Source organism: Rhinolophus sinicus, linkage group LG14 (assembly GCF_036562045.2).
Source record: "Rhinolophus sinicus isolate RSC01 linkage group LG14, ASM3656204v1, whole genome shotgun sequence".
In the NCBI taxonomy this organism is placed as follows: domain Eukaryota; kingdom Metazoa; phylum Chordata; class Mammalia; order Chiroptera; family Rhinolophidae; genus Rhinolophus; species Rhinolophus sinicus.
In genome coordinates, this window is record NC_133763.1 from 49,118,109 (window position 1) to 49,142,875 (window position 24,767).

The window sequence follows — 24,767 nt, forward strand, 5'->3', positions numbered from 1 at the left end:
TTCCTCACCTCCTTGGGTTGCTGGGCTGTTAAACCAGTTTACATAAAGAGTCCCTCACCTCACTGGGAAAATAACTCTGCAGCAGGGGTTTCGTACAGAATCAACCTACTCTACTTATGGGCAAGCAGTTGCTATGAGCAGAATAAGTAAAATGGGGGATAAAATGGCACCTATTAAAACATCCTGCAATATAAAAGATGGGGAACAGACCACTGAAGGTGCAGACAAAGAGCATATTTGTGAAAATATTCACTTCCAGAAAGTAAAACATTTTAGAAAGAACTACTTGTGTGCTCTCAAGAAATTTAGATGCATGTAGGTTCTAAAAAGAAATGGAAAAGAATATAGGACATCAGACTGAAGAAAGGAGGCAGGAGGAGAGACAGGCAGAAATAGAGATGACATAGATACAATGAGTAAATATCATAATAATATAAAATGCAGTTCAAATAAAAACCAGAATTGGAAGCTATAAAGAACAAAACTGACAATGAAGGAAAACAAATCAGTGTTATGAATGAAAAGCTCCAGAAGCTCTCATAAAATGCAAGGGAGAAAACAGGCAAATTAAAACAGTGAGGAGAGAAAGTCGGAGCTCGGAAAGAATGAAGACCGAATGAAAAGGTAACAGGTGTTACCGAAAACACAAAAACAAATGAAAAACAAAATAGTTTTTTTGGTGAGAACAGACCTAAGTGTGCAGATCCAAAGGGCTCAAAAAGTAGTAGGATAGAAAAAAAAAAAAGGAAATATACCTTTACCGACATTGGTTAAAGATTTGATTTGAGAGAGAAGAGACAGAGATAGAGACGGACTTGCCTGACATTGAACTTCCCTACAATACTCACAACAAAAAGCAAAGGAACAATGTCTAGAAACTTGGTAAGATTAATTTGTGACCCAATAATTCAATATCTAGGCAAGATGCCATTTGTGTATAAAGGCAACCAAATCAAAAGATATTTTTCAAATATCCAAGAGGTCTGAAGATAGGCCAACATGTAACTTTTCTGGAAAAAAAAATACACAAAGATGTACTCATTTGATTGAAAAACTAAATGAAAATTAAGAACTCAGGAATGAAAAGGTTGTGATATAAATGTACTGGTAGTTAACATAACACAAGTTACGCATAGAACTTTCGTCCATAGAACTAAAATACTATAAATTGGATTATAAAACAGTGTAAGTATTAAGAATAAATTCAAAAGAACATGCATAAAATCTTTAAATTCAATAATAATAATGCAATAATATGAATTTTTAGATCCCAGATCATACAAACTGAAGAGTGAAGAGAAGCTATAAGAGAAGTAAAATCATGCTTATTTCTCATCTTACAGAAAAGACAATTAGTACATGCGGTTTCATTTTTCACACTTTTAAAAAAGTACATAGAGGGATTCAAATCCAAATTTTCCTAAACATGTATACCTTGAAAAGAACTAAATACTATAATTGAAATCACTTCACCTCTATCTATTGTCCTCATGGACCAATTTCCACTTCCTTGAATGACTTAAGCACATGGCTTATGTTCTCATTCTTTCCTTTCCCATCTCCCATCAACTAAACATCTGGATTGAGGACCAAGAAGGTCATCTGAGCCAAGAGCTCTTACTTTTCTCGATTCAACAGACCTCCACACCCACAAATATACTCACACTCTGGATCTCATTATAAGACATTCAGTGTTCCAATTCCAAGATCTCAAACTTGGTATTTCCATTTTCTGACTATAATTTCCCATCTCCCTCCTTTCCCATTCCCAACAATCATTTCACCTAATTTATCCCCCACTGAAACTTGTAAAAGTAAACCTCTCCTAAATCACCCAGTTCATTAACCAACCCCCTTCTAACTGCTTTAACTCTGACTCCAGGCCAAGGTTCCATGGTCAGTCACATGAATGACATTTCTGTTCCCCATGGATCTCCCCCTCTCCCTTTTTTAGCAGTTCCCCTTGCAATTTGGCCGTCTTAACTCCTTTCTATTGAAACTACATTTTAGAAGACTTTCAATGACCTCAAAAATTCTGATTAATTCTTTGCAGTTATCATTCTTATTTGAGTCTCCTGGTTGTCATCCATTCAATAACCACCATTTGTTAAAATCAGTCCTGGGAATGTCAAAATAAGTAAGACCAGTTCCCAGTCCTCCAGAGGCTGAGAATCTACCAGGCAAGGCAAGCATATAAACCTGGAAGAGCGGTAAGATGCTACAGGTGCTATAACAGAGGCACGTAGTCTTGAGTTAAGCATACAATCTTAAAATGTACCCCCTGACTCAGTGATGCTATCTGTAATGGCAGAGCTTCTCTCCAAGTCTCACACATCCCCTTTTCTCACCTTCCTTCTTTGGATCCCTTTCCTCATCCATTTTCTTAAGTGTGGACATTTCTCACAACTCTGTTCTTCTTACTACACACACTTTCCCTTACAGACTTGATACATTCCCAAGGCAACCAAAAGCAAGACTGAAATTCTGAGTCTCTAGCCCCTACCTGTATTCTGACCTCCTGGGTCTTACTGCTGAATGTTTTCATTTGGAAAACTCACCTCAAAATCACCATCAACTCTAGCTCGTTTATGTCTGTCAATAGCTCCCACATTCCCGCATACTCAGATTCAAAACAGAAGTTATCTCTTCTCAAGCTCCCTCCTCACCCAGCCAAATACTCAGATGGTCTCCCATTCCTATCCATCCTTCTTTCAAACTCACGTGCATTTATACTTTCTACCTCCTATTGTGGTTATGTGCAATTTTTTTATTTCTGCCTAGTGAGTTTGATTATTCTTTAAAGATAGGAATTTATATATGAGGTATGATTAAAAAATATGGTGAATGTTTAAATTTAAAAAATTATCATAGTGAAAGACACATTGCTATTAATTCCCCTCAAAATGCTCCCCCTCGCTTCGAACACACTTATCCCATCGTTCTTGCCACTTTCTGAAGCAGTTCTGGAAGTCCTCTTTCGTGAGTGTCTTTAGCTGTGCTGTCATGGCTGCCTCGATGTCCTGAATAGATTCAAAACATTTCCCTTTAATGGTCATTTTGACTTTGAGGAAGAACCAGAAGTCACATGGTGCCAGATCTGGTGAATAAGGTGGATGAGGACACACCGTAATGCTTTTATTTGACAGAAATTGCTGTACCAGAAGTGATGTGTGACATGGAGCATTGTCATAATGGAGGATGATTTACAGCACACTTTAAAACACACCTTCTCTCAACCGTAGCTCATACCCAACTGACTGCACCGAACAAATTGAAACTTGTCACACACTGTTACTAAGGTTCCACGTGCTGCTTCCACTTCCCGTACTGAAGATCCCTACCATTCTGTTGGATGGCACTCAGCAGCAGCATTCACTGTATTTCTTGATCACACCTTGGTATTTCTCCTTTGTGTCTCTTCTAGCATCCAGCACGGTATATTGAATATAACGCTTATGCAATAAATGCCTATTATTGATGCTAGCTCACAACCCTTCTATGGGGGCTTGAAAAGCCATGAGTGAAACTGGATCGTGCCTGGAATGTAGCTAAAGCCAGCCACAGAATCATGGGCCACAGGGCAGGAAAGACCCCTCAGCCTCACCTCCTGCATTTGGTGGAGGGCTACACTAACCACTCACCCCTGTCCCCACCCACACAACCACTAATCAGTTCTGAGACCTCTGGGATGATGGCGCTGCAGGTTAGACTCTGGCAGTCTGCCCAACTGACAGCAAAGTGAAATCAGGGTGGGGGAGCAGAATTCCAGAAAACAGGCTTATTATCAAGCCCTCATAACCGAGTTGACAGCAGAGAAACTGAAATGGGAGATGCATTTTCCCATTCCTCCATGCAGAATGCAAATGAGAACGCTTTTGCAGTCCTGGATGTAATTAAATAGTTTCCACTCTCAACCAAAAAGCTCCATTCCTATAGGATTAAACAAAAAAATGCAGAAAAGTGGTTGTGAGAAAAGCCTCATCCTAGAGAATAGCCGATAACCAACTAGAGGCTAGATTGAAATGGGGCATTTAGTTGAAAATCCAAATACCACCATGAAAGGACTCCATTCCCAGGCAAAAGGAGCTCATGCACCATCTCTGGCAGGATGTGCGTGGTGATTCATGCCAAAAATTTTTACTGAATTTGGAGCAACGAACAGCAAAGGGAATCTTAAGCCACTCTCTAGACTCATCAAGTTATAAGGGAAAGCTGAGAGAAAATGTGGTTGGTTTTATTTGACTCATGTCCACCTAACTTCCATTGTTCACTTCTGCTTAGTGTCCCAAAACACTATCCCAAGCCCAAGCTGAAATTACATTTCTGGGTTAAGAACAAGCACAGGAAAATAAATCACGTCTGCCCTAGAAGTGAACCCAAAACCAAAAGCTGCCAGAGAGGAATTTGTGAGTTGAGCTTAGAGAGGCAATTTTAATTCTGAAGGAAATGAACCTTTAAGAAGAAAATTCAAATAACAGTCTACGTAGACAAAACATTAATCTACACTGCTTTAATTAATTTGGGGGCCTTTTGTAACTTTTTCTTGTTGTTTCTTAAGTGGGTATCTGCCAGAGCAGAACTTCTCTCCTAAGATGGCTTGGGGCCAAACACAGTAATAGTAAAAACATTTGTGCTCAGGCGTCATCCAATGCTTAGGTATACTTCCATTTTGTAAAGATACCAATAAAAAAGGAAAGCATTTGTCTGACCCCAGCACCCTTTCTTTCTTCCTTCCACCTCGGCTTCTACTCATCCAGAAAAGTGGTAGGGGCTGAAGGCACAAACGAATACTGTTCCAGATAGCCATGTCAGGTAAAGAGGCTCTGTGTTGGGTTAGAAAACAGCTCTGTCCACACCAGAACAAGACCACCATGCTTTCCTCTAGTGAGGCCAACACGAGACCCCCTGTACGGAGAGCTACAAGTCCACCCTTGCCCTCCCCACCCCAGGGTCAGAGAGGAGGCACCCACACAGTAGCAGCAATACCTATCGACCATCTTTGCATCTAAAAGACTGTTGTCCGATAGAAATGTCCTAAGAGACACACAGGTACAGCACTTAAAAATGGGAAAAAGAAACTGGTAAAATTAACTTTAATATTGTGTTTTATTTAACTCAATGTATCTAAAACATCCTTTTAGCATCTAATATTTAAAACATGACTGACACATTTTACTGTTTTTTCTTTTGTTTTTTTTTGTTTTTTCATACTACCTCTTCAAAATCAGGCATTTTACAGCTGTGGCACATCTTAGATCAGACCAGTCACATTTCAGGTGTTTCATAAGAAGATGTGGGTACTGGCTACCCTAGCAAAAAGCATGGTCTGGAATCTGCTACATGACAATTGTTTGCTGAGTAAATGAAACACTCTAAAAGCTCTTTGTTGCAGCATTTATTCCCCCAATACCCCAAGAAAGTAACTAAGAGATATTAGTGCCATGAAAGGCAAATAAAGCCTTTCAAAAAAAGGACGCTGACTCATTTACCTCAAATCAAACCATAAATAGACTGGAAAAAAATTCTGGTCATCCTGAAGTCCAGAACTCGCTAAAAAAGACCAAGCCATAAAATAACACGGTATCTGTCGGGCTCTTCTCATTAAAAAATGTGCCAAATTGCCACATCTCCATTTATTACGAATTGATACCTAGTTTTTCCAGCGATAGAACCGCATCCATTCTTTTTCAGCTACCTGGCGACTTCATTTCCTCTCCTAGTAGCCAACTCTAACCCTTCCTTTCCTATTTTGTCAAAAGCCAGATCAAGCAGTTCATGCTTCCACTCTACAGCTGGAAACTACAAGGAGAATTCAAACAAAGTTGTAATAAGGCTCTTAGGTATAGTGAAAAAACCACCAGACTGAATATAAAACAGTCACTTAATAGTAACTTCTTATCTCCAAGTAACCAGGTAAATTTTTAAAAAGAAAAAAACCCAAAGAGTAAATCACCATATTCTAGAATAATATAACTATAAACTGAAATTTCAATCAATTAAAAAGTTCAATCACTCAAAGGCCTTAAAAAAATATATTAAAAAAGACAACCGATTTTACAGGAAAAAGGCCATAGACTCAGAGTTCAATAAGCCCCGATTCAAATGCTAACCTAACCACCACGTGCCTTGAGTAAACTGTTTAACCCTTCTGAATATCTATCATCATCTGTAAAAAGGATATTTAATAAACTCTACCCCAATACAGTTATTACAAAGATCACATAAAATAAAACACTGTAATTAGCACCATATTTGGGTGTTAATAAACGTTCGTTAACTCCCAGCCTCCAGCCCCATTCATTTCTTTAATTTGTATAAAGCAGAAAATACTAACTGGAATTTACAGCTCTAATGTCAGTAGAAACGGGAACCCTGCGACCCAAAGTTTTCTTTCTATTCCTCTCAGAATGGGATGGGGGCTGGGATGGTAACTAGCTCAGCTACATGCTACTGAGAACAAAAGTGTGCAAAGAGCTCTGGTAACCAGTGTCATCAACTGTTCAACCAGCCCACAACTCGGTACTTCCCTCACCCCAAGCATATAATAATGCCAGAATTAATATGGTGAGCATTACCTCAGAGGAATGCATGGGATATTAAGTGAGCCCAGAGGAGAACACTTAGCTCGGCCTGCAGAGAGGTTATGGAAGGCTTCCTGGAGGAGGTAACCACTTCATCGGAGCCAGGCAGGCAGAAATGGTGAGGACGATAGGGAGAGGCGTGGAGAAGGGAAATCTAGAGAAAAGGGACGGTGTGGATGGAGACACAGGGTGAACTGGGAACTGTTCTTATTGCTGGAATATGAAGTGCTATTGGGTACATGAGAAGAAGAGCAGACAGGGCTGAGGCCAGGAAGGGCTTCATTTACATGCAGTGGAAGAAGCTTGGACGTTCTCCTGTTGGTGATGGGGCTAATAAAAGATAAGGTTGTCGCTGGAAATCAAAGAATTGGCGCGAGTGAAATAGAGGAAGGAAACCTGTGGTGGGAAACCAAAGGCCGAGGGCTACTTTGAATGACAGCAGAACAAAAGAAATAAATATCGCCACACTGAACTTACCCACCATTTCTGCCATCCTTGCTAGACAACACAAGAATACATGGAGAACGAACAATCTTAGAAGGACTTTCACAGAAAACGGGTATTTACTAAACATCCTCAGGGAAGACATTTTGGTAAACTATCATTTCACTGGGAAAGTGTCCCCCAAGATTGAGCCTTCGTGATTAATAGCAAAGCAGGAAATTGACTGTGGCATCAAAGGAAAATCAGCAATGAAATCATAATATCATTTCACCTTGATTGCCATCAGAAGCTTTAGTGCCACACAGAGCCACTGTCCCGCAGGGCAAGGGAGAGATTAAAATGGAGCCAAGTTCCCAACAAGTATCTTAACCCACTCAATACCACGGTGAGGATCATTAAAAAGAGAAAAATTCAAATCTTCCCAGTTATTATTTGTCATGAAGTAACGACACAGTCATTTTTAAGTTGGGGGGGTGGGGTGGAAAGCCTCTGGAAAATCTACCAGAGAAATGGCAAATGATACAGAGAGAACATGACAGAAAGAGCAGAGGGTGGGGAGTGAGGTCCAAGGATCCAGAGACCCAGAAGAAATTCTAGGGGAAGTCCAATTCTAGGGAAACCCGGTGGGAAAGTATGAAAAAGGACAGTTTGGGGATTAAAAGGCAGAAATGTGTGCCCTTCTAGGAAATCAGGTTATTGAAGCTTTAAACCCTTTTAATCTTTTTTATTCACTGTCTACAACTCTAAAAAGTACTCTAAATAATTAGCTGCTGCCCACGAGGGAAAGCTACCCAGAGATACAAAAGTACCCCAGTAGGACTGGTAACCATCCAATATCAAGGCTTCTCAGCTGGGCAAAACCCATCACTGGTACTGCAGTTTCTTCCTCGTAACATAACTAATTCTTGGCTTTCCACATTAAATCAATCAAGTCCTCTCAAAAAGGCTCATTTCTTAATCACTTAACCAGTTCTTAATTGTCTCCACTTTCAGTTGGATAAATAAACAGAAATTGGAACCACGTGTCTGCATAAAATCACTTAACTTTCAAACAGAAGTGGAAAATCTGCCTAAGACAACATCAGAAACTTCCAAGAGGTTGTAAAATGAAGCAAGGCTACTCTTCTAATGTCAGAGGCAGAAAAATCCAGTTGTGTCCTATGTGCAAAAAAGGGACACAGAAAAGGCAAAAAATAGAAATGGAGATGGGTATCATAGAAATAATGTCACCCGGAGGACCTGCCCAGGCCTTTGCATCATTATGGGACACGACAGTAAGACGAGAGAGAGTTCTGTCTGAACAAACAACAAGCTCTGAACTCTTGCAGTCTCTATAACTTATTCATTTTTTTCAGCTGGGGAAGAAAGAGGACTATTCTAATAGCCTTTTCATCTCATGATGGGTATTCTTTGATACTACACCAAAACTTGGTAAGTTCTTGCTGCTTCTTTTCCCCCAGCTTGACTGAGATATATTTGACATACAACACTGTGTAGGTTTAAGGTACACAATGTGATTGGAGACACGTATATATTGCCAAATAATCACCACAATAAGTTTAGGTAACACATTCATTCCCTCACCTAGTTACCAGTTGTGTGTGTGTGTGTGTGTGTGTGTGTGTGTGTGTGTGTGTGTGTGTGTTGTGTATGTGTATGTGTATGTGTATGTGTGTGGTGAGAACATTTGTATTTTCACATTTAAGTATGCTCCTTTCCTCTCAAATATTTATTAAGCATCTACCACGGTCCAGGGAATATTCTAGCTGCTTTGCCCAGGTAACTGCAGTCTGTCTATAACTCTCGTCTCTCACATCTGCCATATGGTGCCGAGTTCAGAGCAGCTGCCCCAGTGCACACAGGAGAACATACAGGGTTAGCATGACCCCCTGTGACATAGCACAGAGACCGTCACAGAAGGTGCCCACTTCAGGAACAGCCTGCCTCTGGGGACCAATCCATGCCCCGCTCTGGTCGCTGCCCGCACTGTACTTACCTGTCCACTGAGGGGGGCAGCGGCAGTTGTAGGTATTGACTCCGTCCACACAAACGCCTCCATTCTGACACCTGTGGTTGGGACAGTCATCAATATTCCGCTCACAGGTGCTCCCTTCGAAACCTGGTAAGAGGAGAGCAAGAGGGAACAGTGAATTCTCACACAGATGCAATGACCTGCTCTTCTCCCACAGGGCACGATCCTCAGAACAGACCTGCTTCATTACTTCAGTTCAATAGCCAGCAGCTGGTCACCCCAATGAAAAAAAATCCCCCCATCTTCTGTCTTCTCTGGCTGCCAGCATAGCTAGACAGTTAAAGGAACTCATTATGCCCATGGCATGCTTTCACAGTTACCTCACAAGTATTTCAAAGTGTTTCATGGAATAAAATCCCAGTGAAGATAAATCTCTGCTTCTCTACTTGGGACACCAAGTCCCTGGTTCCAGAAAAAAATGGGAGGGGGGTGAGGGGTATTAGATTTACCCCAGCTCCATGCTAAATTAATGAGAAGAACAGATAAAAGATTGTCTAATTAAGTTTACATTCCTTTTTTTCCCCCTTGGGATGACTGTTTGGGAAATCTAGGTGGGGGTAGAGGGCGTAAGAAAAATACTAAAGTCTGAAGATATAAGTCAAGTTCCAACCTCACTAGTACCTGTAAGCTATTTAACAGATGGTAAATTCCAGACTCTGAATCAGCTTCCTCGTCTGTAAGATGAGGCTGATTCTCTCTGCCCAGCCCACCTTTCTAGGCTGTGGTAAGTGCTACACCATGAGTAAAGTGTACTAGAAATCTAAAAAGCTATCTGAAAACAGGGTGGCATTATTACTAATTAAACTTACCAACCCTTCCATTTCTTCATCCTTCTCTCTAGAGCATCGCTTCCTTCCTCTTGATTTTCCCCTTTTATGAAAAATGAAACTAGCACATCAGACTTCACCCCAACTGCCCTCAATGTGTTCCTGTGTAATTTATATACTGGGCTTTTTCCTTTCTCTGTCCTCACTACCAAATGTCTTAGCTATTAAAATAGAAGCCTACTAGCTTTAAAACAAGAGAATGTCACGGAACATTCTCCTATGCGAAGTAGAGTATGACTAAGTATTTGGCCTCTTCAAAATGTCCCTTAAGACTCTTCTCTCACACTCAAAACACTTCCTGGGTCTTACACGAGGCACTGGGCTATAGCAGTGAGTAAAAGAGACACAGAGTTCCTGCTTTCAAGGCATCTTCAGCCTGGTGGTTGGGAAAGAAATCCATCCACCTTCCTTTGTTCCTTCCTGCCCACAAGCTACTGTGGCATTCTACATCTGCTCTGTTACACTAAACATGGCAGGTTTCTTTTAATATAGTGGCAGTCATGTAAATAAGCACAAACCAAGTGGTCAAAAAAATTACCCAGAGACCAAAGAAAATCACTTCATAGGAGGGGGTGGGGTGGGGTGGTAGTTGAAAGCTTGACTGAAGAGAATTCTGTTTCTCCTGGTATTTGGTACTTAGTCCATTCAAGCAGATGAATCACTAAGTAAACTTGAGAAAGTATGAAAAATTTTTACAGACTCAGATTTTAAAAAAATGATCATATTACTCACACATCTGTGTAATCCTATGAACCTCTCACAGACGGACTAATGAGTCAGAGACTGGTGAATTGGTTAAGCCCACCACAAACTCTGATAAAGTGAGGGCAAAACTACCCAGAATCACCAAGTAGGGGTGAACAAGAACTGAGGTCTGCATTCCTAGTCTAGTGCTCTTAGCAGAAACATTCTTTAGAAAAGTTAAAGGTAGAGTTTTAGAGTGTGGGAGGGAAATGGGGCTCCTGCCCCCCCACTGTAGAAGCTGTGTGGTCTAGTGATGATCTAGAACTGGTAATGGTCCTCCCCCCCTCACTTGATCTCTCTGGTGGTTAAGACTAAACATTATTCACTAGGGTGGCAGGGAAGTGAGGAAGCCCCTGTAGCCAAACTATGAGGATTTGAAACTGTGACCCTGAATTTCTATTAGCCAATGCTACAACTAATTGAATTCACCAACCACAGGCAAATGCAGACAACAGAAGCATTATAGCATAGTCACAAACTATAAGAAATAAAATGTCTTCTTTTTAGGACTGACTGACTATTTCTGAGGTAGTTCTTCTCTGACAGTAGGGAGAGAGGTAAGAAGGCGGGTAGGTGAAAGATTAATTCATGGTGAAAGCATGGCCTCTGAGGCCAAACTGCTTAGGTTCAGCTCTTGGCCTTGCCAGACAATACCTGAGTGAATACGGGCAACAGACTTATACCTTTCCTCTCTGGGGGAATTAAGGAGACCTAGCTCAAAGGACTATTGTAAAGATGAAATGATTTAGATATAAAAAGCACTTCATTCAATACATGGCATTGGGACAACTGAATATCGACATGTAAAAGAATAAAGCTGGACCCCCTTCCTCACACCGTACACAAAAATTAACTCAAAATGTAACAGTTAAAATTTAAAAACTCTTAGAAGAAAACACAGGAGTTAATCTCTGTGACTTGGGCTAGACAAAGCTTTCTTAAATATGACCAAAAGCACAAGCAACAAAAGAAAAAATAAAATCGGTGGACTTCATCAAAATTAAAAACATTTGGGTGCCACAGGACACCATCAAGAATGTAAAGACAGTCCACAGAATGGGAGAAAATATTTGCAAATCATATACCTGATAAGAGACTTGTATCTAGGATATATAAAGAACTCTTACAACAGCAATAAAAATACAATATACATAATAATAAAAAGGCAAATAACCCAATTTTACAAAATGGGTAAAGGATCTGAATAGACATTTCTCCAAAAAAGACACACAAATGGCCAATAAGCCCATGAAAAGATGCTCAACATCATTAGTCCTCAGGGAAATGCAAATCAAAAGCACAGTGAGATATTACTTTGCACCCACGAGGATGACTATAATAAAAAAGACTTTTAATAGCAAGTGTTGGTGAGGATGTGGAGAAATTGGGAACCCTCACAGACTTCAGGTTGGAATGGAAAATAGTGTAGCCTCTTTGGAGCACCATCTGGCAGTTCCTGAGGTTAAACAGAGTTGCCATATCACAGTAATTCCTCTCTTAAGCACCCTGTTTCCCCAAAAATAAGACCTAGCTGGACCATCAGCTCTAATGCATCTTTTGGAGCAAAAATTAATATTTTTGCTTATTTTACTATAATATAATTAATATTTTTGCTTATTTTACTATAAGACCAGGTCTTATATTGCATTATATAAGACCAGGTCTCATATCATAGTAAAATAAGGCCTGGTCTTATATTATGTTATATTATATAAGACCTGGTCTTAAATTATAGTAAAATAAGACCGGGTCTTACGTCAATTTTTGCTTCAAAAGACACATTGAGCTGATGGTCTGGCTAGGTCTTATTTTGGGGGAAACACAGTATATAATCAAAAGAAATGAAAACATATGTCCACAGAAGAACTTGTACAAGAATGTTTATAGCAGTATTATTCATAATAGCCAAGAAAGTAGAAGCAACCCACGTATCAATTAATGGATGACTGAATAAATAAAATGTGGTAAATCCAGACAATGGAAGATCATTCAGCCATGAAAAGGAATGAAGTATTGATACAACAACACGGATGAACTTCGAAAACATTAAGTGAACGAAGCAAATCACAAATGACCACATATTATGTGTTCCCACTGATATGAATTGTCCAGAATAGGCAAATCTATAACGGAACTTAGATTGGTCGGTGCCTAGTACTCGGAGGGATTCAGGAAGGATGGGGAGTGAATGCTATGGGGTGCAGGGTTTCTTTTGTAGTGACTAAATGTTCTAAAATTGATCGTGGTGATGGTTACACATATCTGCGAATATACTAAATACCAATGAATTCTACACTTTAAAAAGAACAAATTATACGGTATGCAAATTATCTCAAGAAAGCTCTTACATCAGGAGGAGAAGCATGGAACAGTACCTGATGCACAGTAAGTCGTCTACACATATTAGCTAATACTATTACATATCAACGGGACCAAAGCCTTCTTTAGAGATGATCTAACCGTCGTAAGTTACAGGTGAAGAAGCAGAGGGCCACATGGCTGACTCATCCAAGTTTACACAGCTAGTAGGTAGGAGTCAGTACTGAACTAGAAACATTACCCAGTTTCATTCAGTATGTGCTCTGGGACCTCCGAGTTCTCTTTCAATCATCTGAAAGACTGACCTTAGGTCAAAAGTTCCCATGTCTGAGAAAAACTCAGGCCAAATCAGTTCTCCTCCAAAGTTAAGACAGGATTTATGCTTTAAAAATAGAGATACAGAACTCGTTTTGGAAATGGCTGGTAAATAAATTGTTGCGAGAAAGTCTATCCGAGGGGGGAGGGGCAAGGCTTATATGAATAGGTTACAGAGCAACCACTTCTTAAAAATATATTTAAAGGTTTTAGGGAAAAGGGAAACAGACAAGTCTCCAGACCTGTGGGTGGGACGTGTGTAGCCGACTTACAGAAAGGCTCACGTGACCATACTAAAAGGAATCCACTGCTTTGAGCCAATTCACGGCCTTAAAAGGCCAAAAGGAGAGAAATTAAACTTCAAAGGAACATTTTAAGACAGGGCTGTTATAAAACTGTGGGCCACGTAACTGATAAACGATGACAGTGAAGGTGGGGGGCAGAAGCGTCTTGAGCGTGCCATACCACACACAGAAGAGCATCTCTCAAGAGAGCATCCATATCTTTCCATTTTCAGACCCTGGGAGGTGCGAGAGTGGAAAGGCTTGGTGGGGAGGCACAAAAAAGAGAGCAGAAAGGGGAAGATGAGCTGACAGAACAGGATTCTCTCAGGCCAGGCTGCAAGTCCTTAGGAAAATCTTCCGTGCACCCGGATGAAAGAGTGAGGAAAGAACCAAGGATACCTGGAATGGGACAAAGGTAAAAGTAGATGCTCCAAGGCTACTTTCTCCCCCCACCTCCTGCGAGAAGCCTATCACAAACGCAAACTGGTCCCATCTCTGTCCAACTGACTTTCTTGGCCACACATCCTCTGAATCAGCCCAGATGAGCTCACTGACCCCCTGACGGACCCATGTACCCGCCGCCCCCCTTCAGCCCCACCCAGGCTGCTGCTCCCACTGCTTCCCTTAATATCTCCCTAATGCTCTCTACTTTCCTTTCTAACTTTATCACCAAAGAAGTCACAGAAATGAATACGGGGATTCAAAAGAAATAAATTCAGTACATTTAAAAAAAAAAATTATATAACATAGGAATTCTTTATCACATTCAATTCATTCATCAAACATTCATGCACTCTCAGATTTGTGCCAGGCATGAAGTTGGGTGCTAGGGGTGAAAGTGAAAACAAGAGTTTCACTACTGAGAAAGACGAACAAATAAACAATCAGTTTGATAAGTGTTCGGCTAGAGGAGTGCAGATTGCTAAAAGACCTTAAAGGGTCTGTCATCCCCATAGGGGGTATGGACCAGAGAAGGCATTTTGGTGAAAAACGTGCCTTTGCGCGTGGGCCAAACTACCGAGCGTGGGAGAACAGGAAACACTTCCAGGAATACTGAGGAAAACTGGACTTGGGGCCCAAGTCAAAGGAGCTGAAGTAATGCACCCTGGAAAGTGGTACGATCGTTTCTGCATCTGTTCCAGAAAAACCTGCCAAGATATGATTAGTATAATATCCAAGAGCACATCACATGCCCCTGTGTGTAAGAATGCAAGAAGGAATTATTTCTACCAGCTTTTAAGCTCAGCAACAACAGAGCAGACACAAAAGCCACAAAATGTGCTTAAGCTTTATTTCAATGACATGGAGATATTACACATAATCAGCTTGTGAAGGAGAGGGGCGGGTTACAAAGGATAAACCTTCGTTGTTTGGAGAAGACAGATCAGACAGATTTTTATGAAGTTTTTAAAAAAAAAAATCACAGAGGAATACAAAGCTGTGGGAGAGAAAGAAGAAGTGAAAGTACACTGAGGACTGTCCAGTCCAACTGTGAATTCCCAAGGCACGAGCCAGGAGGTTCAAACATCCCACTGCTTCCTGAGTACCTGTTCCACTTTTCAAAATGGCCACAAACATAAAACCAGCCGAACTCATTCTCTGCCTACTAGTTGGCCCTAACCCCCAAATACTGGGAGTCAATGATTCAATAATTTATTTTCTATGTTACTCTCATATGAAAAGTATTCTGGTTGCGTGCCCCCCTTCAGGGCTTCTGCTAAAGACTTTCCTTAATGGCTCCTCATGAAGGTCTGGATTATTGCTGACCTAAGGAGAAGATGAAATATGGTTCCTTGGTTTAATTCTATTAGTTCCCTCTTGAATGGATTCTTTTTCTTCCTTCCCTCTATGGAGAGATACTTCTTTTTTTGTCACCCAAGATGAGTCATTTGGGCACTTTTGATTCCCTCCCTGTGAGTCTTACAATAATACTAAAATCAACTATCAGTAACTTTAGTGCCCTTTGCAGGAAAAGAACTAACTTAACGATTCAAATATAATCACTAACTTTTGTGGGGCTCACTGACATTCAGAGTGGAAAAGGACGCTGAAATGCTTCCTCCAGTGTTAAAGAGAATGTAAAAACAACAGGAGAAGCGAAACGAAGTGTAGGATGCATGATGCCAGAAAGAAAACGAGAAGACCCAAGTGACAGCCTCGATAATGTGACAACATACTAAACTCGGTCAGTCAGTCAATATTTGTGCTCCTATTATGTACCTGGCACTGTTTTTAAGTGTTTGTGACATATTACTAAACAAAAACAAAGGTTCCAGCTTTCACTGTGGAGAGGGGAAGAGGGGGCAGAATTTGCAAAAGATAGACAATAAACATTAAACATGTGGAGTAAATTATACAGTGCAAATTATATAGTAAGAAGATAAATGTTATAGAAAAAGGGAGGAAACAGTAGACAAGGGCAAGTAATTAAGGGGGTTTAGGGGACCATTACAATTTGAAATGGGTAATCAGAGTACGCCTCAATTCAAAATGCAGAGACTTGAAATGTGGAGGGAAGCAGCCATTTAGGAGTTGCAGAATACTTAACAAGCTACTTGGCCTCCTGCTGACTTGGTTTCCCCATTTTTTTTCTTTTTTTCTTTTTTTTTTATTAGTTTCAGGTGCACAAAGCAAAGTAATACTTAGACGTTTATCTTTTATATCCCTCACACTGTGTGAACCCCCCTCCCCCATCCACTATCCCTCTGACATCGCACACGGCCATTACATTTCCACTGTCTCTATTCCTAATGCTGTTCTCCACTTCTCGTAAGTATATACATATACATATATATATAAAAACTTGTCGTTGACATTCATTATTATTCAGCTTCAGCTTCAGGTGTACAGTGCAGTGATCAGGCATCTACATCATCCCTGAGGTGGTCTCCCTAATGGGACAAGTGTCCATCGGATACCCTACAAAATCTTTACAACATTATTGATTACATTTTTAGAACTAAAGAATAATGATTCTCTTCAAATAAAGGTGTTATGGACACTGCGATGGTGATTATTATTATTATTTTTTAACTAAAGTTTATTGGGGTGACAATTGTTAGTAAAGTTACATAGATTTCAGGTGTACAATTCTGTATTATATCATCTATGAATCACATTGCGTGTTGTGATTATTATTTTAAATAACATCTTAGTCATTTAATCGCGTAGAATAGTGCAAAGGCGATGGAGGGGACGGGGGGCAAGGAGAATGGGGTTGCATTATGAAGAGGACTTTCTAAAAGAAAATCATATCCAGGCCCTATTTTCCTATGTGGACATAAAGTTAATATTTTCCAAACTCTACCCAGGACATAAAAACAATGAGCACAAAATCTTACAAACTGGGTAAATGCGTATTTATTCACAGTGTTACCACATCATCTATTGTTTCAAATTATTTTTTAATTTTTTCCTATACATCGTCCAAGCTGGTGTCATCTGTTTTATAGATCGTGGGATCCCAAAAGGAAAGGACTAGACTACTTCACTATTTTTAAATGTTTGCACGATGTCATACAGAGGCTGATATATAACAAATACTATTCAGTCATAATTAGAAGTATCTTTTTTTTTTTTTACAACACGAACCTATTAGTTTTAACCCAAACATCTCAAAGCATTTAACAAAAAGTTGCACACATTTTCAAAGCACCTTCAGGGGTAGACAGGCAATGCAGGGCGATGTAAAAGCAGAGGCCTTGGAAATAACCAGCCTGGGTTTCAGGACTCAGCCTGATCACATGTCAGCTGTGCAACTCTGGCTAAATCACTTAACATCTCCCAACTTGAGTTACTTCACCTGGGAAAACTGGAAAAATAATACTTATCCCCAAGGTTTTGTGTAAATGAGCTAATGGACGCAGAAGTACCTGGCATCGTGCCTGACTCATAAAAGGAATTAAATAAATGTTAGTTTTCTCTTCGCCAAATCTCCTCCCTACCCCCTTCATCCCAATCCCCAAAACACACACACACACACACACACACACACACACACACACACACACATCATCAGTGAGTAAATAAAGGGCTTGCTTTAAACTACAAGCAGAGGGTAGGAGAGAGCCATGGTCTCCTTAGTCCGTCCCACTCGCCCTGGCAGCCTCTCAGCTGTGGAATCCCTGGTTATTTCCTTTCTCAAGGAGGAGACGCTATTCTGGTTTGACAGATCCTTTCCTGGACACACTCTCAGAATTCCCTAAGGTTCTTATCGTGGCTGATGGATAACAATGCAGAGACTATGGGAGTGAATAATCACTCTCCCCTAGCTAAAAACTTCCTTTATTGACTTCTCGAACTTCCCGTACATATTTTGCTGCCAAATCAACCCCTTGGTCTACGCAACTACTAAAAGTAACTCTCTTGAAACTGAAAAACACATTTAGCCCTCACCAGTAAATCACCCTGACTTCAATTCCTAGCCATTAGACTAGTAGACTATTAGAATATTAGACCGTTAGAATATTTGTAAAATTACATTGCGTACATTTCTATTTCCTTCCTTAACCCTTAAAAGGAAAACAGGAGTGAAGAAAGATGCCTTTCAGTTATTCTTTCTGCAAGATAATGTGGAGGATAGCAATAGTATGTCAGTAAAATTTTAGTTAGTGTCTAGAATGATAGCATTATCTGTTCATTGAAAGAGAAACTGAAAGCAATATAATAATAGGTTCTTCTTGTGGCTCACAGTTAAATAGTCTAAGTTTGCTATTATGTGGCAGTGACTTGTATGCTGTATCCCAAGTCCCAAGCACCATGCTTAGGATGTAGCTGGCAGTCAATACATTTTTACTGAATGAAATGAATAAATTACTATTTGGTTTGACACCCAGGACCAGCATATGACCTTTAATCCCCAAAGATAAAACACACCATCCCCGTTATATGTGAACCATATACACACCACCAGAATCTCAGATTCTCATTCCGAAAGAGCAGCTACAACTGCTTTCTGAGGCGATTCTGCTTACTTAGCACATTACTCCCCCCTACAGTTTTCCTTCTTTTGTTTTTGTACTAAGGGTATTTGTATAAAAACAGAATCTTTGTTGCTTAGTAATTCATCGGCTCCAGCTGCTTGTGTTTTGTTCCCAATCAAAATTCTGGGTCTTCGGCCGCCTCGTCATTTTTAAAAGGAGTTGAGTGAATTGGCCGGGCCCACTTCTTTCCCCATCTCTACGGCAGGCTGGGCCCCAAGCTCCCCTACGATGCTCCTCTTTTTGCTTCTATCTTGGGGTTATGTATGATGGTGCCATATGTAACCTGTCAACGCTCATCCAAAAGTACTCACTGAGTAACCGAGGGCCACCCTCACCCCCGTTCCAGAATTTTCTAGCTTCACGTCAGGGCAGGGTTACCCCAAAGTCAGAGAGGGTGCTTAGAGAGGGTTTGGAGGGCCAGAAGTCCAGGGGAAAACCACAAAAGGGTAGGTGGGTCCATTTAGGTAGATAGGAAAATACAGAGGGTGTCCAAAAAATGTATACACATTTTAAGAATGGAAAAAACTGTACTAAAATTATGCTGATGGTAACTGCTTTGAGCACCTCTTGTAACTGCAGAAGTCAAGCGTGACTTGCATTCCCCTTTTGTTATCGGTATATATTGAGTATTACAATTTTAATACAGTTTTCCTTTCTTACAATGTGTATACATTTGTTTTGGCTCCCTCTGTATTATTCCATCAGAGGTGAAAGCATAGAGGAGAGCTGATCCCCAACTATGACTGTTAATTCAGTTTAAAGCACTTTATTTATCACACATGCATGATTTCCAATGTCTAATTCTCCCTGTGTTCCTTTCCATTCCATAGACTTGTCTACCGGTTTCCCACAGCGGTTTCTCTTACTTCTTACTGTTTCTCCAGAAAGCACAATAAATAATTTCCTCGCCACACGTCATCATAAACCCTGACGTGTTCAGTTACCCTCTGCTCAGTTTATGTACCACGTGGGGCCCATAAAACCTCTCCCTCACCAGCAACCACCTCACCCCAAATTCTTACTTCTCCTTTTCCCTGCCGGGAACGATACTTCCTAAAGGAGCCGCTGAGCCACACCCACCACCTTCCTTCTGTGCAGGACCTGTGTCTCCCCATCGCGGGACACTAGGGCGACTCCTTACCTGGAAGGCAGTTGCACTCAAAAGTGAAGTCACTGGTCTGCCGGCAGGTGCCTCCATTGACACAGGGGGAGGGTGCACAGGGCACATAGGGTCTGTCACAGTGCTGGCCTGTAAAGCCTTGAGGGCACTGGCACTGGTAGGAACCCGGTAGGTTGAGGCAGGTGCCACCATGCTGGCACTGTCCTGGAATGTCACACTCATTGACATCGGTCTCACACTTCTGTCCGGTGAAGCCTGCGAGGCATTTGCAGGAGAACTGGTTGGCCACAGTGGTACAGGTACTTCCGTTTGCACAGGGATGAGACAGGCAGGCATCCGTCCACTGGCACAGCTTACCTGAAGGAAGGATGACAGGCCTCAGTATTGCCCTCGGAAATGGGAGTCAGCCCGTCCTCAGCATCCCACATCTCCCACCCAGGGCGTTCTTGCACGGAGAATCCCTGAGCTCTCTGAATTTTACAGGGAGCCCCAATCAGAGCCCCCTCAAGACCATGGGAGACAGGCACTCTTCCAGAACCCCAGCCACTTGGCAAAGATACAAAGACTCAATGGAGGGGACCGTGGGCTGGTTACAGGAAACACAGCTCTGCAGGATTCCCTCAGCCGCTGTGGCACAGAAGGGTCTGGATCCATCTACTGCTTCACACCTCCTTGTCTTTGCATAAGCTGCTTCTCAGTTTGGGTGCCAGCTTCCTTTTTGTTTACCTAGACAACTGCACTCATAAGTCAGCACAGCTAAAAGTTACATCTATCCATCTATCTATCTATCTATCTATCTATCTATCTATCTATCTATCTATCTACCTACCTACCTATCATCTCTCTCTCTCACAAACACATACGCACACACACTTGCACATGTGTACACACACATGCCAAGTTTTCTGTCTCCTTTTATTATATCACCTGCCACAAAGCCAGGGGCCATATCCCTGTGGGAGGCTCTCACACCATGTCTTTTGAATGAATAAAATGTATTGATATTTCTTCCACACTCTATAGTTACTAAATAGACCTCTTTGAAGATAGAAATAAGTCAATACTACTTCTCTTTCCTTTAAATACAATACACATGCATATATATTCTGGAAAACATTTTATTAATTGTGCTTTTGCTATAAACATGGTTGGATGTGTTTGAGGAACTGGAAGAATCTCTGACTCCTGGTATGTGAAAACTGGACAAAACTGGAAGCTGTCATGAGCGTAAAGGTCTAGAAAGGTAAATCTAGTAGACTCTTTCAGGTAGGAAAGTACCAGAAGAAGCAGGAAGACTCTGACATGCTTGATACTAAGGCATAACTCCAAGGCAGCAAAGCAGGTTCTCTGAGGTAGAACGAGAGGGGAAAAAAACCCAAAAACCTCCCATACTATTAATAAATTTGGTATTCATGTGACTTCTTGTTGTCATTAGCTTACGCTTTTTTTTTAAACGAAAGGTGTGATACCCGCCCCCACCCCCAATTTGTTATTACTCTAATCGGTTGTCAAAGTAAACATACAAATCTGTGATCCCCATAGAGGAGCAAATGAGAGCCATGACAGCTTTTCTAAAAGAGAAAAAGAGGTGACATGAACACACAGAAGTGCTCTCTGCCCATCAGGGAATGTCAACTCAAAGGGGAAAGGTGTAATCAAAAACTGGGCACAGCACATATATCTCAGGGTGCTAAGCAGAGGGAAGATTAAGAAATGGCTATTTTTTGTCTTCATTCCACTGAGAGGTAGTTACCTACAGTGGAGAAGAGATTAAAATGGTTACTTCTGGCAACCATGTGTATCAGCGTGTTCGCCTATAACTGAAACAGAAAGGTCCTTGAACTTGGCTTCCCATAAATGTGACGTCATGTAGGCACTAACTTCCTGCCACTGTTTCTTCATCTGAGAGTGGAGATTAGCTAATAAGGTCTGTCACAAAACCAAGGGTGAACTTGACCTGTGGGGATTCCTGAGGTGACAGATGAAAGTGGCAGATGTGCCAAGGTGATCAGAAGCCCACAGAACACCAAGAAGAAATCCTTTGAATGGCAAAGGAAGAAGTTTTAACTTGGGGAGCCTTTCAGAGTAACATTTTAATTGTGAAGAAGGCCTGAGGGTCATTTCCACTGGTTAGGATTAAAGTGTTTTAAATGGACATGTCCTCCCTTTGCTTTGTGGAACAAAACAGCTCAAAACCGACCATCAGGAAAAAATGATTTTCTTAACCACCCAGTCTCTTCAGTGACTCATAGCACCAATGCTGTCACAGTCATGACGGAGATAATGGATCACACACACTCTCCTCGACCCCTACCCACACCTTTTAATTAAAAAAATCCACAGAGCAAGTATTCCAAACGAACTGATCCAGTCTAGCTTTCGGAGTACATTGTTCATTTTTTGCTATTCGATTCACAGAACTATTGGTGTGGTGGGGGGGAAAATGGTGACTGGTTCTCCTTTTCTCATGTAACTTCATAAACACTTAGGGTTCACAGGGATGGGCTGCCTACAGGAACTATGAAAGGATCCCTAAGACAGAGCTTTAAATAACATTGGGCGATCACCAATTATAGAAAAGGAAAGTCCCAGCAAAGGGTGCATAATAGCATGGAGGCAATAGGAAGTATGACATTTTCAGGAAATGATGGGGATGACGCCATGACAAGAGCTAGATGCTTGTGGGGAGGTGAGGCTATAGAATGACGTCAGGTCTAGCCTGTGAGGGGCTACAGAAGCCATGTAGAAGAGTTTGCAGTTACCTTGCGGAGGATGGAAAGTCATTCGGCATTGCAAGCGAGTGAGTGTGTGAGAAGATTTGCATTTCTAATTGAAGATATGGCAATGTGACAGGTGAACAGCGTGGGGAGATCATAAAGGCAAGGAAACCAGTTAGGAAAAGACTGCAGGAGTCCAGGTGAGAGATGACAGGGACCTCAGCTGCAGGGTAGGAGAGCAGATGCAGACGAGGAAGACAGGTGAGAGGGAATTCAGAGGGTGCGTTGAGTGTCTGGGTCCTAGGGGGTTAAGGATGAAGGGTCAGGAGTTTGGAGTCCTTAGAGCAGGGGTGTCCAAACTGCGGCCCACGGGCCAACTGCGGTCCGCAATCCATTTTTAATTGGCCCGCAGCAAATTCCAAAAATATATTTAGTTTACTTAAATAAACCAGGTGAGACAATATGTACTTCACCTTGAGTGACTGGCCCGGCTATTTGTGTATTTTACCGTATATGGCCCTTGGTAAAAAACATTGAAAAAAGTTTGGGCACCCCTGGCTTTAGAGGATGCAACTGATATACATCACTGGTTGAGTTTGAGGTACCTGTTGAATTTCCGAGGATAATACACAGTAGATAGTCAGAAATATGAGCCTGAATGTCAGGGTGGGGTGGAGCGAAAAGAATGACTAGGAGAGTTATCAGCAACTGGTGAAGGTGAGGACAGCTGTGCAACTGGAGACAGCGAGATTCCCCGTGGAGAGCTGTGATACGGCCCAACGGGGTCTCAACACCGAGTTCCAGGGACACAGAAACGCAATGGCAGAAGCAAAAGGAACCATCAGAGTTCCGGAAGCCAGAAAAGCCAATGACCTGCGTGTCTAGAGAGCGGGGATTTCAAGAAGCAAGTGTAATCAATACATAGCACGAACGGCTTTCCTTCTGTGAACGGTGAAGGGATTCTGATGCCCAGTCCTGACATGTAGACCTTAGGCAGTCAAATACTTCTGAGTACTGGACCCTTTCTCTTTCTCCCCTCTTAAAACTCTCAGAAGGAAGGTAAAGAGAGTTGTCGGAAACATTTGAGTTTCTTACCACAGTGGTAAGAAATGTACACCAGAGTTGGGAGACCCTTGAGAGCCAGATGTCAAGATTTAAACAATGCTAAATAAAGGCACCTGCTGAGAATAGTAAAGTGTGGGCCCGCGTCCCCTTTGATACCTGTAAAACCGACTTGGCAGGTGCACTCATAATCATCCTGACTGAGCACACGACAAGTGCCTCCATTCAGACAGGACGGAGACGCATAGCAGGGGTGAGTGGTCGAGTATTGGCAGTCCTCGCCTGTGAATCCCAGGGCACACTGGCACGTGGCTTTCCCCAACATGGCCTGGGCCACACACGTCCCACCATTCTGGCAGCGGTTCTTCTCACAGGGGTCTCGATGTTGACAATATTCTCCCAAGAAGCCCTCTGGACACCTGTGTGGAAAAGAGCGGAGTTCATGAAAACACTTGACTTCCTGCAAGTCCAAAAACTTACAAGATAATGCAGTCCATTCAAGAAAACATCGGACCGTGAATTGAGAGACCTGAAGGTACAACCTAGAAAACTGCCTCGCTTTAAGAGCAGAAGTGTTTAGCGAACTTAACCACACACTGCCATGTCCCTTTGAGTCTAGGCTGGTGACAGAATACCAGGTGGTGACCCAGCATTAACTGCTATGGCCGGTCAGGATGACCTTTCTTCAAGGGCAAAAGACAACCGCAGCATTTTTCATGTATGGACAAGGCTGGTTTGGTGGAACAGCACCTTTCCGTGCAGTATTGTTGATACTTGTCTATCTAGATTCATTAACTTTCTCATTTTGACTAAGCCACTTGACAGGATTAAGACACTCACATGAGAATGCATGGCCTGACCCTTTCATCCTCTCCAATTTGGATTCTATAAAATACCACGTGCCTTCTCACAATTAAGCATTAAGGAATAGCAAGTTTTTCTTTCCTTGTTTCCATTGAGACATCAGTTGGTCTATACCTAGATTTCTGGGTTATATTCAGGGGGTTGAGACTGGGATAAAGAAAGAATGGGGAAGGGTTGAAAGAGGCTTTTTTTTTTTTTTTTTTTTACTTAAATCTGTTACTATATGAGCAGCAGGCAGCTTTTTTTTTTTTAACCAAATTAAAAAAGCATACAGTATATCTAAAATGACATTAAAATATCTAAGGTACTATATAGACACCAAAGTAAAGAAGAAAAAAACGATTCAGGAACAGCGTTCCATGACATTTTCCACATGGCGTGTTGAGGAATCTTTTTATGTGCCACCCATTGAATCAAAACATATACAACCGTTCCAAATTGTCTGCAGTTTGTATGACAATTTTCTCTGAACAGCA

At 41.5% G+C, this 24,767-nt stretch overlaps 1 protein-coding gene across 2 annotated transcripts in view; it reads right to left on the reverse strand.

Moving 5' to 3' along the window:
- NOTCH2 (notch receptor 2) overlaps positions 1-24,767 on the reverse strand; it is a 156,146-nt gene that overhangs the window by 63,855 nt on the left and 67,524 nt on the right. For both annotated transcript variants that reach the window (XM_074319094.1, XM_074319093.1), the window contains 3 exons: positions 23,587-23,846; positions 19,670-20,005; positions 9,022-9,144 (listed from right to left, as the gene is read on the reverse strand). In XM_074319094.1, the coding sequence (XP_074175195.1) occupies positions 9,022-9,144; positions 19,670-20,005; positions 23,587-23,752 (625 nt within the window). In that variant the 5' untranslated portion in view covers positions 23,753-23,846. The remainder of the gene's footprint in view (positions 1-9,021; positions 9,145-19,669; positions 20,006-23,586; positions 23,847-24,767) is intronic.